General features: G+C 39.6%; 1 protein-coding gene across 1 annotated transcript in view; it reads right to left on the bottom strand.

Moving 5' to 3' along the window:
- The window catches only part of WWTR1 (WW domain containing transcription regulator 1), a 136,020-nt gene that overhangs the window by 27,828 nt on the left and 88,920 nt on the right, over positions 1–19,272 (bottom strand). The window contains exon 4 of the mRNA XM_004682116.2: positions 2,358–2,560. Within this exon, the coding sequence (XP_004682173.1) occupies positions 2,358–2,560 (203 nt within the window). The remainder of the gene's footprint in view (positions 1–2,357; positions 2,561–19,272) is intronic.

Here is a 19,272-nt window from a genome sequence, read left to right as displayed (position 1 = left end):
CACCAAGACAATACACACAATCCACACCTGAACAATTAGAAATATTGCTAAATGTCCCAGACAAGTATGAAAGAACACTCCAGCACCACTTATTGTGGGGCCTTAAATAACATTCTCGACACTGAAGAGCAGCTGCTTTTGTATGGGGAAAAATCTTCCACAATGAAAAGTCACTTTAGATCTTCTCTTCTGTCCTCCATAGTACATAGAAGAAGACATGAGAACCATCCATTACATGTCCTAGTTCTCCTACCTACATGCACACACATGCTTTTATGTGCATGTACACACACACACATCATCATCATCATCATCATCCTCATCCTCAGAGGGTCAATGTCAAGCACATCTACACCCCACTTTCCCTGTTTTCTGTACAGGGAACTGTACCTTATGGTGCAACACCACACTAGCAATTAGCATTTGAGGAATCTGGTTGGCATTTCTATAATATGAACCATCAGCATTACATTTTAGTTCACTGGCACCTACAACTAGAATAAAGGAAACAATTTGGGGCACTTTTCCCCAATTTCTTTTCAGAATACTTCCTGTGGGAAAAAAAGGAGGTAGGACAAGAGAAAGAGAAACACAGAAAGAAGCAAAAACTGAGAAGCACTCTTTGCATAACACCCATAGTTTTGTGTAAGAAAAAGAGCTCATTAAGGTTAACTTAAAGATAAAAATAAGAGAAAACATAAATGCTATTATAGTACAATTCATAATATATTATAAACACAAAAAATATTCCAGATAGAATTATTATTAAAAACCAGAGAAAAATAATATACTTATTGCCTGCTAAGGAACATGATACTATATATCTAAAAAGAATATAAACAGCTGTTACCCTGAAATAACCATGAAAGTTAGATATAAATGCTCAGGGCGAACTGCACCACTGTATTAAAAAGTTGTATTCCTTAAATTTAGAGGACAGTTCAGCTGAACAATAAAACACAATTTACAGACATTTCCCTCCTTTTCAAAAGCAAATGTCTAAAGGATTATTTTAATTCATGTTTTTCAAACCTTACATACTATGGAGACTTTATATCTTAAGAGTTAGCTTGATGAGAAATAGTTTACTCATGTCTGGCAGTCAATATATTTATTTTTTAAGTATCAGATGGAACTAAAAGGAAAATTTATGTTAACTCTGATGCGCCATCTTGCAAGAAGGCTTTCTGAAATAGTTAAAACTATTTCCTCCCCTAAACGAGGAAAGGGAACAACCCATGCATCTTGCTCATATGAGTCATAAAGCAAAGTCAAGAATTAGAACAATAAACTGAAGCTTTCTTCCCCAAAAATGTAGCCCCCAAAATTTATGAGACCTGAAAAATATGGGCGCCATTACTTTAGCAACATATAAGAATTTTCCTTCTGCATAAACTAAGTCACTGAATCAGGGAGAAAACTATGGGTCCCTTCAAGGATTTTGTTCTATTCATTTTTTGGAATGTAACACTGGAAAGAGGCAGGGAGTTGGGGATGAAGGGAAGGAGAGAGGGAGGAGTATTCTTATTTTCCCTTTTTTTCATGTTCCATGACAGATCAGAGATGGTTGTAGATACTTTGTCATTTCTTCTACAGAAAATACACTCCACTATGAGCTCCAATATGGAGTGTGTGTATTGGGGGCGGGGAAGTGTGGTTTCCTAGGGGGACTGATGAAGGGAGGGGTTCTGTGACTGTTTTGGCAACAAGAATGTGGCAGAAGTGCCGCTGTGATAGTTTCTAGAGCTAGATCCTAAAATGCTGGCAGTTTCCACTTCCTGTCTCTAGGGATATAGTGTGTCCATTGCTCTGAGAGGGCCATGCTAGAGAGTGATATATAGGTGCTGCAGGCATTTACTTTAGCTGAGCCCATTCTCCTCACTCTCCTTCTACCACACTACACACAATCTAACGTCATATGGGAGCCTCCAGACCAGCCTACCCAGCAGCCCAATACCACCAAGTGACTTCAGTTAACACCATGTTGAGCAGAACAGCCCAACTGACCCTGGACCCCGACGGATAAGATTGTGTGATACAATGAAATGATTATTTGGTTACCACATTGTGGGCTAATTTGTTACACAGTGATAGATAATTAGAATATACTCCCTTTTTCCTGAAGGCTGGCAAAAGTCAAAGGCAGCCATGCTCAGCTAGCTAGTGCCTGTCCTCATAAGGTTAACAATGAAGACAGTGCAGGAAGACACTGGGAGGAGAAACAGGGTTCTCCTAGTGCAGTTTGGGATGGGGCTTTTCGCCCTTAATGCTTCTGAAGAAAGATTTACCATGATGGCCTGTCTGCCTTCTCTGGTACCAAGGGCCACAGAGCCTACACGAAGCGCCCTCAAACCTACCTGCCTCATGAGCTCCTCTTGGCGCATTCTAATCCTCTCTCTCTCCATCTGGATCCTCTGAAGTCGAAGTTTCTGCTGCTGCTGCTGTTGAGTGGTCAACGCATTGGGCATACTCATGAGCCCTGCTGCCGGGTTCTGAGTGGGGAGGTTCTGCTGGTTCAGAGAGCTGGGCGCCATCTGCTGCTGGTGCTGGTGGTTCATCACTGTGGGAGGGAAGAACACACAGGAAGTGAGTGACACGCCAACAAGCTTATCACCAAGAGCCCATCAGAATGCTTTGTGCTTTGGAGTATAGATTCCTGAGATTCCTTCCAAAGTACTTTCCTGTTAATCATTACTTTTAAGACAATTATTACCTTAATTCAATTCATGGAGACTCAGACACTGGTTCCACATCTGACTCATCTAGCCTCCACTTTTGAACCCTCTTAAAAATCTTATTTCACACTCTCCCTGTGTTCTATTAAAGTTTTCAATAGAACAGAGTTGTCAGAAGTAAATTCCACAAAGGTTACCACAACATTTCACCAGGGTCTCTGAGTGTGTGTGGACTTTCTCCCACACCCTGTGTGTTTATTACAGGGCTAAAGAGATTGTTGTTGACCCCCACACCGTGATAATGCAATATCCAGGGATTGAAAGCAACATGTGAATGCAGCACCCAGATTGGAGACTTACACTCAAGCAGGACCCTCTGCAGGCTTCATTTTAAAAGGTTGCCCTAAAAGTGCATGAAATAAGCTCAGGACCAAATAATCTGACTGAGAAAAAAAAGTTCCCTCTTTTTCAAATGGAAATATTAGTGAGAAAGAAAATATATAAAAATGCTAGCCATATTTGCGATCGGATAAAATCACTAAACACGTTTTAAACTTTTAAAGATTTATTTATTTATGCATACAGAACTGGGGTACAAGCCAGAGGTGCAAGGGCGGTGAGAGGATTCACCAGAGACAGAGTGGGGAACAGAACAGGCAGATCGTCGAAGTACACTGCTGAGGGGAGTAGCGGACAGGTCAGGAGGGGCCTGCCATACCATGTGGATCACCTCCAGCGTAGGCGGGAATCAAACTTATGTGGAAGTGGCTTTAGCTTCTTAGTGCTGTGCTTTAACCCACTGCGCCACCAGGGAGGGCCATGTTTTAAATTTTTAAAGAATTTTCTATTTATCGGCACTAACCAACATTTTTAATATTAGCATGCTCTACTTTATGTTAGAAAATAATTTTAAGAACATTTAATAAATTTTATATATGGCATTCCCACAAAAAATACATTTTATAAAGTGCTGGCTTTTCTGAAAATAAACTCAGTTTTTATTACACCTGGTGTCACTACTTTTAAAAGATAAAAAGTAAAAGATGGGCCCTCCCTGGTGGCGCAGCGGGTTAAAGCACAGCACTGAGAAGCTAAAGCCGCTTCCGCATGAGTTCGATTCCTGCCTGCTCTGGAGGTGACCACATGGTGTGGCAGACCTCTCCTGACCCGCCCGCTGCTCCCCTCAGCAGTGTACTTTGTCCATCTGCCTGTTCTGTTCCCCACTCTGTCTCTGGTGAAGTCTCTCCACCCCTGAGCCTCTGGCCTGCACCCCAGTTCTGTATGCACAAATAAATAAATCTTAAAAAAAAAAAAAAAGTAAAAGATATTTTACTTAAACACTAAAACATGAATAATTCAGATCTTCAGTATTCTATGGGCATTTTGTGGAAACAGGTGTGATGTAATCAACTATGTGTTAAATGTATATGTAAACTACATGTGTACATATTCAAGAGATATTGCCAATACTGAAGTTTTTCTAAGAAGACTTGGTTTCTTTTTTTTTTTTTTAAAGATTTATTTATTTATTCATACAGAACTAGGGTACAGGCCAGAGGTGCAGGGGCAGTGAGAGACTTCACCAAAGACAGAGTAGGGAGCCGAACAGGCCGACTGATGAAATACACAATACACTGCTGAGGGGAGCAGCGGGTGGGTCAGGAGAGGTCTGCTGCGCCATGTGGGTCACCTCCGGGACTGGGGATCAAACTCATGCTGAAGTGGCTTTAGCTTTTTAGTGCTTCACTTTAACCTGCTGCACCACCAGGGAGGGCCCTGACTTGTTTTCCTAATGAAATAATTCCATGGCAGAAACTTTCTCCGGATGTAGGTAGAGATTAGGTAAAATTTATTTTATTTACTTATATGCTCCCTCAAACCATTCTTACATTCTCACTTATGCCAGGCACTAACCTTGTAGTTGGATAAACAGCTCCTGCCCTCACATGAACTAACAGGCCATTGGAAGGAATGCATAAAGAAATGAGATGGGTATTTATGGGTGGCCGATGGAATGCTAGAATGTTAGGGTTCATAAGGAGCCTTAAATATGGTCTAGTCATCCTTTATTTCATGGAAGACAGAAGGTGAAAGGAAAGACAGAGCCAAGTTAGGAACAGGTAGAACCAAGGCCGAAGTTGAAGACTACTGACATGCAATGAACCAGCCATGCCTGCTGTCCCTGGCTACGCTCTGTGTACCTAAGACCGAAGAACAGGAACATCTGCTGAAATTGAAAAGACAGCTCCAAATATAGTTTGCTTTCCATGGCAAAGAAGAAGCGCTTAAGCATAAGCTATCAATACAAGGGCCTGGGCTCCAATGTGGCTCAGGTTATAAACAGAAAGCATAGATTTGAACAAATCTGGTTGAGAGGCTTGCATGGATTACAAATCTCTGCTCATGAACCAGTTTGAGGGCAAGGTGAGGATATTTGCAGTATTCAGTCTATATGGAGGTAGAGGAGGGGGGAAAACAGTAAGCTATTTAGGTTCTGCTTTTAGAATTAAGTCTACTACAAAGAATAGAGGTACATTAAATGATATGATAAAAAAAGTAAAACAATTTGGGCATTTTTTATGTTTTTTGCTTGAGAACAACAACAACAAAACCCTCAACAGTTGTGACTGATGCCAAATAGCATCAACAACAACAACAAAATGAGAATTATGTTTCTATAGTTTATTAGAGCATAATTACAATTTCCATTTGAAGGCCTGGGTGGGATGTTAGGGACGTGCTCATAGTGTTATGGGGGGAAAGTTACTGTTTTTCTGACATAATTACTCTAGACAAAAATGACATCCAAATGTTTCCATAGGATAAATATCTAAATTGAATATTTCTAATATCAAAGAGACTTGAAACGGTTAATTTTTTGTTGTTGTTGTTACAGTTTAGAGACTCTTAACTATCAACTCTACAACTAAGATACTTTGAAATATGAGAAGAACTGACTTGTATCTGTAACTGACAAGACAATACATTGGAGTGAGACTATCTTGGTGACCTGGGATGTTGCTGTCTATGTATAAAATGCTGCACCCACTTATCCACAATGTGCTGTCATTTGGTGCACGAGGCCACCAAATTCTGCTCAGCAGATTTTGTTAATGTCTGCACCCTTATCTGGGGAAGAAGTAAGATTTGGAGAAGAGCTCTCATACTCTGCTGGTCTTCAAAACAGTAGCTTTAAGAGACATCCCTGGGAGGGTGGTAAAGATGTTGGTTTCCTCCACTTAATTTAGATTTGAACATTCAGACTAACCATCTGTAGCTATTAAGTGTAAAGACTAAAAAGAGTAGAACTGAGACAATAATTTTATTGTTAAAGTCCTCCACACACACAGATGACAGAAAAATGTTTATGAGGACACTAACCAAAGCATTATCTATTCTGGCAGAAGATTAAAAATTATGTTCAACAATGAGAATTTAGATCCATTGAGAGGAATTCTATGTAACCATTACAAAGAATAGAATATTGTTTATAGGGGGGAAAAAATCCAAAAGGCAGTACTGAATGTATTAGCATGCTACTATTTATAGTTGGAAAAATGGAGGTTGGGAGGTAACTATACATCTATCATAGATATCTCTAGGAAGACACACAAGAAATACAACCATATGTAATAATACAACCATATGGATGAATCACAAAAGGATTATGAGTGAGAAGAAATCTTGTTTTAAAAGATTACATTATATTCCAGATGTATGACCTCTTGAAAGGCAAAATATGATAGAGAATAGATTAGAAAAGCAAGGAGCTGATTATGATAGCGATTACCTGAAATTTTCCATGTTAAAGTTCCTAGAACCATACAATAAAAGTCATTTACTGTACATTAATTTTTGAATAAATCAGAAAAAAACCTGATAATTAAATGTATCTTTGGAGAGGAAAGGGAACGTAGGGGTAGGAGGAGATTTTCCGAACTGTTCCAAGTTTTTCTTTGTGCTTTTATTACTTATGAAAATATAAATAGAAAGATAAAATAGAAAACATAAAGGAAGCATGATCAGGTATGCATCAAACTCGATTATTTACTTGGTGGAATAAAAGAGAGTAACTCCAAGAATATTTTAAAGATTTAGATTATAATCAACATCAAGCACTCATCTTTGTAAGGGTGACCACGTGCGTTTGTGGATCAGGTCTGAGTGTGTATCACATACACACTCATCTCTTTCTTTACTTCACCACAGAATAGTCATTAAATGAAAAGGGTGTTCAGATGCTATGGAGTTTATTTTCATTTTCGGGAGGAAGAAAGAAGAGCTGGGATATAGGCAAGAGGTGCGTGGTGTGAGAGGAACCATCAGAGACAAAGTGGGGAGCACAACAGGTGGACTGACTGAAATACACTGCTGAGGGGAGCAGCAGGCGGCACAGGAGAGGTCCCTGTGCTATAAGTGGGTCAGCTCCCTGGCTGGGGGGTCAGATTCAGGTCACAGTGGTGAAAGTGTTGGGACTTAACCAGAGATGGCCCCTGGTGTTTTCTTTTTTATAGAATAATAAGCAATGGGATGCAATTCCTCCTGTGACAGAAACCAAGACCCAGAGAAAGAATGAATTTAGTCAATCGAGTTGCAGTTTCCTGAAAACACGTGAACATGCAACATTCAAATACACACACCAATTGGGTTACATATTTGATTTGGGATCTGGGGAAATTCTTCCTTCTATATGGAACAGGTATTCAATTCAGCTTGATGCTGGACCAATGAGTTTGCAAAAACTACATCAGAAACACCTTCCAAAAATCCAAAAATACCATGAGAGGACTGTGCAAGAAATCTGAATATTGGACTCTTGGAATTGAAAGCTTTAGGATTCCATCAATTGTCTGTTCTCACTCGACAAATGTGGAAAGTGAGGTCTGTCTAGGAAGGACTGAGGGGTTTCTAGGACATGGCACTTCAGGTGCTAAATCAAGGAGTATCGCGGGCAAAGGGTGTGGTGAGTATCCTCAGCTGTGTCTGCCCATGGTCTCTGACCTAACTCATGCAGTAAAGCCAAGTTTCCCATCTCCAATCTAATGTGTTTCCTTACAATGAGCACCAGGTACCAGTATGAAATAACCATTTGATATTTGGAACTAGTTAAGATGTCTAGGTTAGTTTCACACAACCTTTGTGTACTACAACTAGTTGGTTGCCCTTTTCTACCCATATCCCTTGATTAGAGATAATATTACTCCTTCATTTACTCTAACATCTTAAGAAAGTCATACGCTGTAACACTGCACACATTGCCTGTAACATTGTACTTGGTTAAGTATGAAAGTCAGAACACTTCTGGTGGTGCTAGGGGATAAAAGGCAGCACTATGAAACTCTCCCAGGCCACTGCAACACGAGTTGGATTCCCAGCCGGGGAGATGAGGAGATGACCCATATGGTATAGCAGACAGCACTGCTCCCCCCAGCAGTATATTTAAGTTGATCTGCCTGTTTTGTTCATACTCTGTCTCTGATGAATCCTCTCACATGCACTCCTGGAATATACCCCAATTATTGTATGAATAAATAAATATATCTTTTTTTTTTTAAAAAAAAAAGTATGAAAGTCATACTTTTGGAGTCCTGGTTAAGCTACACACCAAAGAGAAGCTCTTTTAAGAAACAGTGACCTATTCTCCTGTAATTTGAGCTACCTCTCATCTCCCCAACGGCTGGACATTTATGTTCTCTATATGCATAACCTGGAAAGAGTCAAGTTTTCCTCTGCCTCTTGAAATCAGACCCCTTGACAGGCTCTTCCTTATAAACACAAGACAAAAATAACTGAATTCATTTTAATCTGACTTGAACATAGTTGATTAATAAACACCTAAACTATCACATAGTAGCCCCTAAATATATTCCCCAAACTAAGCATCAGGGTAGGGATCAGAAATTGATAGTAAAATATACTTCACTTATAAGATGATGATTACCACAGAACTCTTTTTTATTAATTTAAAAGAAATACAGGAGAAATAACAGAACTAGAAATACGTTGTCCCCAAACACACAGATACAACTCTTCTCTTGAGGGTGCATTTTAGCCATTACTCTCATAGTTTGCTAAGGGAATGATCCAAGATTATGAGATTTAGTTGCTGCTTTCTCCTGACTTCCTTCTGAGCACAGCTCAGCTCTGTGTTCCTCACTTTCCTCATAATATCCATTGCAGGGGGTAGAGGCAGTTCATGCATATCCTGCCTTCAGTTACTACCACCAAATTCAGGACATCCGTTTAAAGATACCAGAGTTCCAAACTGTTCTTTAGCACACAGGATTCTTCTCCAGAGCCCAATACAAATCTTGAAGCAGAGCAAACCTTAGGTACATTCAGGCTTGCATTCACAGAAAGTCTGGATGCTGGTGGGCAGGCAAGTTCTTTAATGGAGAATCCTTTGTCTTCTCTAAATTCTCTTTGTCTTGCTTATGCTCTGCTTTTCTTTTCATCTTTTTTTCATCTTTTGTATCAAAGTACTAAATACATTTTAAAAACTGAATATGTATAGATTCTGGAGAATGGATACTAACCAGGTTTAGTTTCTGCTCACATTCCCCTGAGCCCTGGTATGGATGCTTAAGACACAAATTTAAAACAATAACATAGGGCCAGTTCACTGATTTTAGAAATGAAGACATTCCGAAGGTTAAATGAGTCAGCAGAAATCTCATGCAAAGGCTGACAAACCTTGAAGTCTACAATTATGAGAGGATACTGTGGCTAGCATCAGTCCCACCCACCCTCACTGCTCAAAAAAATCCCTACTGAACTCAATTTGGTGACAAGGATAAGAAGCATTTCTTGTTCCCTATTTCATTAGAAAAAAAGGTCTAATTCCATTTAATTAAATTAACTTCTTCACTACTATAAAATAGAAAAGTCAACATGAATCACATGTTATGATAATACCCTGCATGTGTGATTTGGTTTTGGAGGAAATGATATGGATTTTTAAAAGTTCCATCTCCTAGTTCAGGAAAATTTTAACAAGAGGGAGTGGTACTGCCATCGGGCAACTCTAGAGCTTCTGGCCACAGTGCTTTTGGAAATGATAGGCAACTGGAAGAAGCCAAAATATACAGGTGTAAATTGTTTCTGACAAACTGCAGACCTAGTTATACCAAGCTTCAAAAATATTTCAGCATCAAGAGCGTCTGGGTATAGCCACGGGTCTTTTCCTGTTTTTGGACTGTCCGTGGCTTCACTCATGTGAACTGGCCAACAGCAGGTGTCACCCCACGCTGTCTGATGGAAAACACATGTGCACCGAGGTCGAGAGACAAACGAAGCCACAGCCCAGCCTTGACTCAGTCACGATACAATGAAGAGAAGAAAATAGGCTGCAGACGGGTCTCTCACCCTCTGGTGTCGCTTTCAGCTCCTGCCAACAGTGAGCCGCTTGTTTCTCTTATTTCCCAGAAACAGTGTTAGCTGTCCAAAAGGGCAGGAAAAAAAATAAAGAAAGAAAGAAAGAAAGAAAAGCAGCTTTTCACTGAGGGCGCACTGGTTCCAAAAATCTGTAAAGTATTAAACCAAGAAATTGCACTATCCCAACTTCACACTAAGCCCTTTATTCCAATTCTGGATGAAAATAACTAAGGAAATTTCTCAGCAAGCTGCACTGATAAGGCACAGAACCTAGGATACATGTGCATTAAGCCACACTTCCCTGGCTTCATGATTTCAAGCCTTAAAACTACCTTAGGTGCCCCAATACTTGATGGGGGACCCAAGGGTCTCCAGATGCTCAATGCTTTTGTGCTTTAGACTTGTAACCCAAGATGCATTTACTCCACAGGAAAGCTTGAATTTTTAGCACCAGGAAATGATTTTCCTATTTGTTATCCTGTCTGCCCATCTAAACGGTGATCGACTCGACAAATCAGTGGTTAAGTACCTCGGCAAATTTGTTTTTCATGTAAAGACAGAAATGTGTTTCAGAACTGCTTTTTCATGTTTTCTTAGTAAATGCACTAGCTAAAATGCATATTTTATTGCCATTTAAGGATTTGGATATCAGTTTTAACACCTTGTGATAGATACATCCAGAATAGGGTAAGCAGAAGAAAAAAAAATCACATCTTTCTGAAAACTTGATTTCACCTGGATTTCTTTTTTTCTTTGTAACGAAATCATTTCTTCCACCTAAACAGCCAACTGTGCTACTTAGATTGCATCTGACTTCTTAAGATTTATCAACTGTGGCCAATGGCAGGAAGCACAACTACAGAGCTAGGGAATTTAGAAAGAGGAAATTGTACATTTCACTTTGCCGCATCACAGTTATCTTTGAATTTAATTCCATGGCCTGGCGATAGTCGCAAAACCAAAACTGTTTTATTATCTCCACACAATAGGTATACTTTTATCCCAACAGGAAATGGAAACTCTGATTCATGCATTTATTTTCATTAGTTAGGAGAAAGTTTATTGTAGCCTTTTATTGGTGAGCTTTCCTGAATGATCTTAAAACTACTCCAGGTGCAAAGTGTGTCAGTCCAAGTTAAATAACAGAAAATGAATCTACAGCTGTGTCCTCAAGAAGCAGAAAAAGTTGCCAATTTTAATCTGTTTTCTTTTTATGAAATGCCATTTTAGTAAACATCTTCATTATGTAAAGAACTCATACAACAGACACTCAAAGAGAGTCTAGAGACTTGAACAATTTATGAAAGGGAACATACAATTAGCAATCAAACATGGAGAAATGATCAGCTTTACAAGGAACCCTGGAGATGTAAATTAGAGTCCTTTCCAGCAATTAAATTAGCAAAGATAATAATAGAGTGATATGGGTGTTTTGCATTAGGCTAAGACACCCTCTCCCACCCAAGTATTTAAACAAGGATACCAGTATTAGGAAATCTTGTATTATCATAATTCTCATTTTGGAAATTTGTGCATATATGTGCTTTGGTGAGGACTACACTGCTACATCTTACAGAATTCCCAGCAACCCCCAAAAGTTAAGTTTCTCTGAAATGAAAAAGTATCAGAATAGTAAGAATGGTGGTGTTTGCATAATAGGAATATAGATTTTTTGCCTTTCTAATGTTCTATGGTTCATTTAACTGTCTGCCCAATGACATGCTGAGCCCCAAGCATTATACAAGGCACTGCTTCTAGAAATACCAGAGAAGAAGAAAAATTCCAACCCTTTCGAACATTGTAATCCAGTGGGGAAAAACACTAACAAAAATATAGCATAATTTTAGGGATAAGAGCTTTGAATAAACATAAAAATAGAGCTACTTTAGGTAAGTACACGAAGAGGTATCTGTCAAGATAATATGAGCTTAGCTTGAGTGAAGTGCAGCGTCTGAATGGCAGCCACCCTGGCCCAGTCAGTAGTGCAAAGTCCCAGCATGGAGAGGGGCCTGACTGCTGGCCAGGGAAGAGTGTTTGTGCAAAACATGTGCCCCCCATGGCTGAGGCGCAGAGGTGAGGGGTGAAGATCAGGCTGGACCTTGTAAGCTGTGCTGAGCTCTATCTGTAGTGGGCCTCTATTCCAAAGTGCCAGATATCTGCTTTGGACTCACTGCTCAGATCATGTGGAAAGCAGTCAGGCTATTTCACATGCTATGGCAAAATAATAATTTCTGAAGAAATCCAGAGATAGAGCAGTTCTGTGAGCATACCCCTTGGGGCAACCATCTCTGAGTTGTTGTTTCTAAGCCCTGGGGGATGGTTTAGGGTCATTTCAGGTGAAGGAAGGAATAAGGTTTGGGGGGAGGGTAAGGGAAGACAGGAACCAAAGCAGCTTTGCTTTTAAACACTTACAGAAGGAAATTCTAGTCCTGAGCAAAGCAAAGTAAACTAAAAACTATAGCTATAAGTTTTATTTGGAAAAGTGAGCCAAAGGGGTTCTGCTTTTAGAAATCAAAACAAAACAAAATGCTAAACAACAAAAGATACATTTTGGATTTTCTGAATGTGTGTTTAAAGTAAGTGGGGTTCTCTTATTTTTGGACCCTGATGATTCCTGGCTCATGTTCTGACATCTTGCCATCAAGTAGTGATAGCAGGCCATAGAAAGCCTCTCTCAAAAACACCTCAAGTTCACTGTTGGGAGATTTTGAGGATCATGCCCTAGGTCACAATGTTTAGATAACCCACAAGGAATCAGACCAGAACTCCCTCTCAGGTGTCTATATGTGGAAAGTCTGTTTCTCCTCAACATCAAATGGGCTTCTGCCTCAGGAGTTCTCTGAAGAGCCTCCATGTCTCCCAGTTTGATCTGTATGCTCCTCCAGCAACAACTTAGGCCAGTGGGGTGCATTTTCTTCATGGATTTATTAATTTGTTAGCACACTATCTCTACTCCAGTTCAACTTGATTATTTACATTTTTCAATTACGTATTTTGTAAGAAGAAAAGTAGGGGAAAATGGATTGAAGCATTGGTTTCATTTTAAAATGATCTCTGTGTGTTTAACATTACAGCAAGATCATTTGCTAAATAAATAATGGGTCTGTAAAGCTTAATATGGAAATTATGTTGGAAATGGTTATCATCCCTAGAAGAAGGCTTTGCATGACCTTAAGTGGCATCTTAGGGACCTACTAGACCAAGATGTTTTTCCCCAAATGTCACTGTCTGCGGTGCCATTAAGGAGCCAGCCACTCCCAGCCCCTGTCCCTGTCCCCGTCCAGTCTAGACATTCCTCAACCACGTGAGCAAAGCCAGTACCACTGATTTTGGGACAAAGTGATGTCATTTGCCTCAGGGCAGAATGCAATGAGAAGAATGGGACAACATTTCTGTCACCAATAGTATATGTCCTAAATCAAAATGGTGAGGAAACATAAAACTAAAAAGTAGGCTACAAAAAAAAAACAGGCTCTCCTCTTCAAAAAAGTCAAAAGTTGAAGTAAAGAAGAGATTAAGGAGTCAGAATAATCAAATGCAATATGTGACCCTCATTTGATCCTGGGTCAGAAACCTAGGACCTCATTGTGGCAAGTGAAGAGATTTCAAATGTGGACTGTGGGTTAGATAACAGCATTGTAACAGTGCTAATTTTTTTTTTAAATTTAATATCAGTACTGTGCTTATGTAGAAATATGCTCTATTAGAAAATACAATCTTAAGCATTTTAGGATAAAAGGACACGATTTCTCCAACTTAGTCTCACACAGTACTGAAAAGAAAAAGGAAAAAAAAATACATAGAGAAATACAGAAAAATAGAGAAATACAGAAAAATAACCAAATATGGCAAGTTATAAACAATTAACAAAGGCAAATCTGAGCAAAAGCTATATGGTAGCTCCTGTACTATAAGTTTAACATTGTTGCAAACTAGTGACTTAAAAAAACTTCCCTATGTGCACCCTAAACTCCTTCAGGAATGAAAATTCTCATTCTGGCAGGCTCCAGAGAAACCACTCTATAGATGGGCCAGGTCCTATGTCATTTTGGTTTTGAGGACCGATTGAAGTTTAGAGAGAACCCTGGTTTTAATATGTGCTATATGATTCTCAAACTTGAAACTCATTTCTCTCCTTGGTCTCTCAATCTCCACCACCTCAACTCAACTGTGTGTGTGTGTGTGTGTGTTTTAAGTATGTCTGATTGAGGTGGTCAAAAGGTACAAGCTTTCAGTTATAAGATAAATAATTCCTGTGGGTATAACGTACAACATGCGTCTATAGACAGAGGTGAGGAGTCCAGAAACCTTCTGCTGAAGGTTCTGTGATCATTTGTTTGGTTAGGATGGGATGGTTCAGTTCCACTTTAAGAGAAAAGACACTTCCATTCTAATTATTTCAGACACCACAGCATTTGATAAAGGTGGAAATGGAATATTTATCTTGATATTTAAAGTGACTCTTCATGAGTCAGTTGTAAATCAACCACATTAAAAAATATATATACTTCATTTTTTCGCAGTATTGCAAATATTCAAGTTGGTAAAATTGAAAACTTACAGTCCACTCTTCACTGGTATCTGAGAAATATAATACTGGAGATGAAAATCCTGACAATAATATGGAATAAAATGTATGACATAGTGGGAAGGCAAATAATTTCAAATGGAACTTCCATTTATTATTTCATCAAAAACATGGACATGTAAACTAAAAAAAAAAATTAGGAAAATTAGTGTCTGGTTAAAAATATAATTTTTAAAAAATATTTATTTATTTTTATGTACAGAACTGGGGTACAGGCCAGAGGTACAGGGGCAGTGAGAAGAGTCACCAGAGACGGAGTGGGGAACAGAACAGGCAAACTGACGAAGTACACTGCTGAGGGGAGCAGTGGGCGAGACAGGAGAGATCTGTTGAGCCATGTGGGTCACCCCACTGACCGGGTATTGAACTCGCCCTGAGGTGGCTAAGGCCAGCTTCATAGTGCTGAGGTTTAACCCATTGAGCCCCCAGGGAGGGTCCTAAAACAACAATTTTTTTATGATAAACTTAAGTCATGTTTTTGTGGAAGACACAGCCCAAACAAATGCATTCCCCAACATACAAAGTAGATCTGTAGACAACTGCTTTTTTAATTTGATAAAAGCAAATCATGTCAAATTGTATTTTTAAAGGAATCTTATACTTTATTAACAAAACTAATATTCCAGAGAAACTGGAAAATATGAATAAATTAAAGGAAGGAATTAGAAATATTTTTTTATTTTATTTTATAACAATTTATTTTTACATCATTTTATACATTTTTTTTCCATCTCAATTGTAAACCCTGTGGGTTTCCCATCACCAAGTCACCTGTTTGCCATCACCATAATCCCGTGCACTTCCCTCCCCACGCCACACCCCCCACCCCCGTTTTTTTTTTTTTTTTTAAAGATTTATTTATTTGTGCATACAGAACTGGGGTACAGGCCAGAGGCTCAGGGGTGGTGAGAGGCTTCACCAGAGACAGTGGGGAACAGAACAGGCAGATCAACGAAGTACACTGCTGAGGGGAGCAGCGGGCGGGTCAGGAGAGGTCTGCCACGCCATGTGGTCTCCTCCGGGGCAGGCGGGAATCGAACTCATGTGGAAGCAGCTTTAGATTCTCAGTGCTGTGCTTTAACCCGCTGCGCCACCAGGGAGGGCCCCCACCCCCGTTTTTGATCCCATTCCCCACTCCACCCCCACAGAATGTCTCTGGTCTCTGGTTGTTCATTATTCTTGTTATTTTCTCGCCTGGTCCATTATACTCCTGCTATGAGTGAAACCATCCGGTATTTTTCTTTCTCTTTCTGGCTTATCTCACTAAGCATGATCTTTTCCAGCTCCATCCAAGTTGCTGCAAAAGACATGTGTTTCTCTTTTTTGGTTTTTTTTGGTTGCTGAGTAATATTTCATTGTATATATGTACCACATCTTTTTAATCCAGTCATCTACTTCTGGGCATTTGGGATGCTTCCATGTTTTTCCAATTGTAAATAAAACAGCAATAAACATGGGGGTGCAGATATCTTTTTCAATCAGTGTTTTTGTGGCTTTTGGGTAGATACCTAGGAATGGGATTGCTGGGTCGTAGGGAAGCTCCATATTTAGCAGTTTGAGGAACCTCCAAACAGTTTTCATAGTGGTTGTACTAGCTTGCGGAATTAGAAATATTTATTGCCACATCACTTACGGTGATTAAAAATACTAAATTTTACATCTCTCAATGGACAAACTGGTTATAAATTATGAGAATGTTGTGCAGCTATTTAAATGATAGAATGCTTTACAAGCATTAGACATAAATCTAAATCAAGATCGGCCCTCCCTGGTGGCACAGAGGGTTAAAGCACAGCACTGAGAATCTAAAGCCGCTTCTGCATGAGTTCGATTCCCGCCTACCCCAGAGGTGGCCACATGGCGTGGCAGACCTCTCCTGACCCGCCCGCTGCTCCCCTCAGCAGTGTACTTCATCGATCTGCCTGTTCTGTTCCCCACTCTCTCTCTGGTGAAGCCTCTCACCGCTCCTGAGCCTCTGGCCTGTACCCCAGTTCTGTATGCACAAATAAATAAATCTTAAAAAAAAATCTAAATCAAGATTATAAAAACTAAAAAGTCTATTACAGACATCAATGAAAAGAGCTTGTGGAAAGAAACAATTTGCAGCACTGTTGATAGGTGTGCCAATTGGTATAACCTTTTTGGAGGAAGTGAAACATCTATTAAAACTTTGAATGCACTTATTTTTTGATCCAGGTATTCCACCTGTAGGTCTGTATAGAAACAGCATATGGTATAAGGACTTATAAACAGGGATGCATATTGTTTGAAGGTGCTATGAGCATTGAACCATATTTTTCAACCCATATTGTACCATTGTTAAATAACTGCAAAAAATCAGGAAAGAACCTCAGTATCTAACATGGAAGACAGATTAAAAAAACTGGTACATGAATAAAGTTTTTTGTACTGCTAATAAAAAAAATGAAAATATCTGTAAGTACAAATTTAGAAAGCTCTCTAAAACTGGTTAAGTTTAAATAAAATATTTGCACCTAAGCTTGTGGATGTAGTTTTTTTGGAAGAATGTTCCAGAAGCTGGGAACATGGGTCTCCTAGGGAGGGAGGGAAGAAGAACTGGTGCTGAGGACACTTCTCAGGAGTCTCTTTGGAACCATCTGAGCTTTTCTGCCATATACTGTTATTATTTTTCCAGTAAAAACAGCTAATCAAAAAATACTGTAGAAAAATATTTATTGGAATGGAAAGATGTTCATGATATTAAAAGTAAGGAAAAAAGCATACTACAAGAAAGAATGCAGCAGATTTCCCAACCTTTTTGTTTCACATTTGTATGGTGAGGGGCTTGTGGGGGGGATGAAAAACAGAGAAAATGTTAGTGCTGCTTAAATGCTCAGATTTTTTTAATGTTCTCTTTTTTTTTGCTGATCAACATGTTCTACAATGACCCATAAGTGTATCATGCGAGAAAAGAACAATCTGAACTGCTTCAAATATGTTTAGGATTTTGTTTTTTCCTGACTCTTTTTTTTTCTTTTTTTTTTTTTATAAACCAGGGTGAAGGGATGATCTTCCTCTCTTCAGGACTTAATGAGAACAGTCTCTGCAAAGTCTTTGTTTTCTAGCTTCTCTTACAATACTATTTTGCTGACTTCATCACAGTGAATTATTCAGAGTCAAGCGTGACAGAACAGCTGCCCTGACCAACAGCAACTGCAAAACTGCCCGGAGAATAAATTTAGACTTCCAGAAAAGGAAAATAAATCAATCTTCCAGTTGATAAGGGGTGGGGGAGGTGATGATCACACACAGGCAGTAACATCACCACGGGCCCCAAAGCAGAGATCAAAGACAAGTGTCCAAATGTCACTGGGTATTTATCAGTTTAGAACAAGTGGCTAAACCACAAACCACCCCAGAATGTCTTTCCTTATAAACAGACTCACATTTTAACTGGGAAAAATTTTCCAGAGCAAGGAACTTCCTGAAAGCAAATGATTGGAAGTCAGCCAGCAGAAAGCACTAAAACTGTCAAAATTATTTTTGAATCTCTCAATGGAGACTCAGCTTGGTAAAGAGATTAGATTCTGTCCAAATAAATAAATAAATAAAGGTTGCGCACACAAAGAAGGGACTAAGAAAAAGTTTGACCTGCCTTCACCTCTGTCCAGAAACTCTGCTCCTGCCTGGGAAAGGAGGTGCCATTCAGGGAGATTTCAGGGGGCTCGCCCTAAAGGTGCCTTGACTCTGACCACCTCTCAGCCAGCACAGCTCAAAAGTTGTTCACACCCTCTCCCCCCATACATTTAGACAGTGTGGAATGTGGCTCAATAATCTGGATCTGGCACTGCAGCATTTCCCCTAAGTTTTGAAGTTACTTGGTGTGACTGGGGGTAAAGCACCCTGGAAAGTGTCCTCCGTGTTCAGTGCTCATCTGGCATTTACACCAAGTGTCCAAATGACAAAAGTCCACATCTCAGTAAATGTCTATTTTGGACAAAGAACCTGGTCAAATTGATAAATTAATAAATATAGGGGGTTTCTTGTTAAAAAAAAAAACTCAAATTTAAGATCAGGTATTAAAAAGTGAGTTTTTGCCACTTATGATGGCATTTCCAATGGATGTGCTGAAACACACAGTTGTGCTGCAGTTCTGACACCTGGTGTCACTGGAGTCACCCAGACACTTGAAAACAGCACCGACTTCCAGAGCACACTCTACATGTACTCAACGAGGATCTCGGAATGAGGCCATTGCAATCCTCCCAACAGCAGCCACCACTGTTGGTGGGTGCAATCGGAAGCTGGGATCCTAAAGATGTACATTTAACTAATTCCCCAAGTGAGCTGACTAGTGCTGAACCCAGACCATCCTTGCAGTAATGCCAGATCCTGGCCAGCTGTGAAAGCTGTGGCTTAGTCTATGTCATGGGTCTGAGAATCTCTTTTATAGTGCTCTGTCCTCCTCCCACCATTTTATTCTTTCAGTTGTTGTAATATAACTAAACTACAGAAAAAATAACAGGAATTGTGTACAACCCAAAGACCTTGTTATAGTCAACATTAATATTTAAAGATACAAAACTGATTTACTTAATATTTAGTCTATGAAACAGCACATCTGTGAGGCATGATCCTCTTGGCAGAGGGTCAGAATGCCCGGGGGGGGGGGGG

The sequence above is a fragment of the Condylura cristata genome, unplaced genomic scaffold (assembly GCF_000260355.1).
Source record: "Condylura cristata isolate star-nosed mole 26May11 unplaced genomic scaffold, ConCri1.0 scaffold00014, whole genome shotgun sequence".
Lineage (NCBI taxonomy): Eukaryota > Metazoa > Chordata > Mammalia > Eulipotyphla > Talpidae > Condylura > Condylura cristata.
The sequence above is the reverse complement of the archived record's forward strand: the minus strand, read 5'-3'. Positions and strand labels throughout refer to the sequence as shown.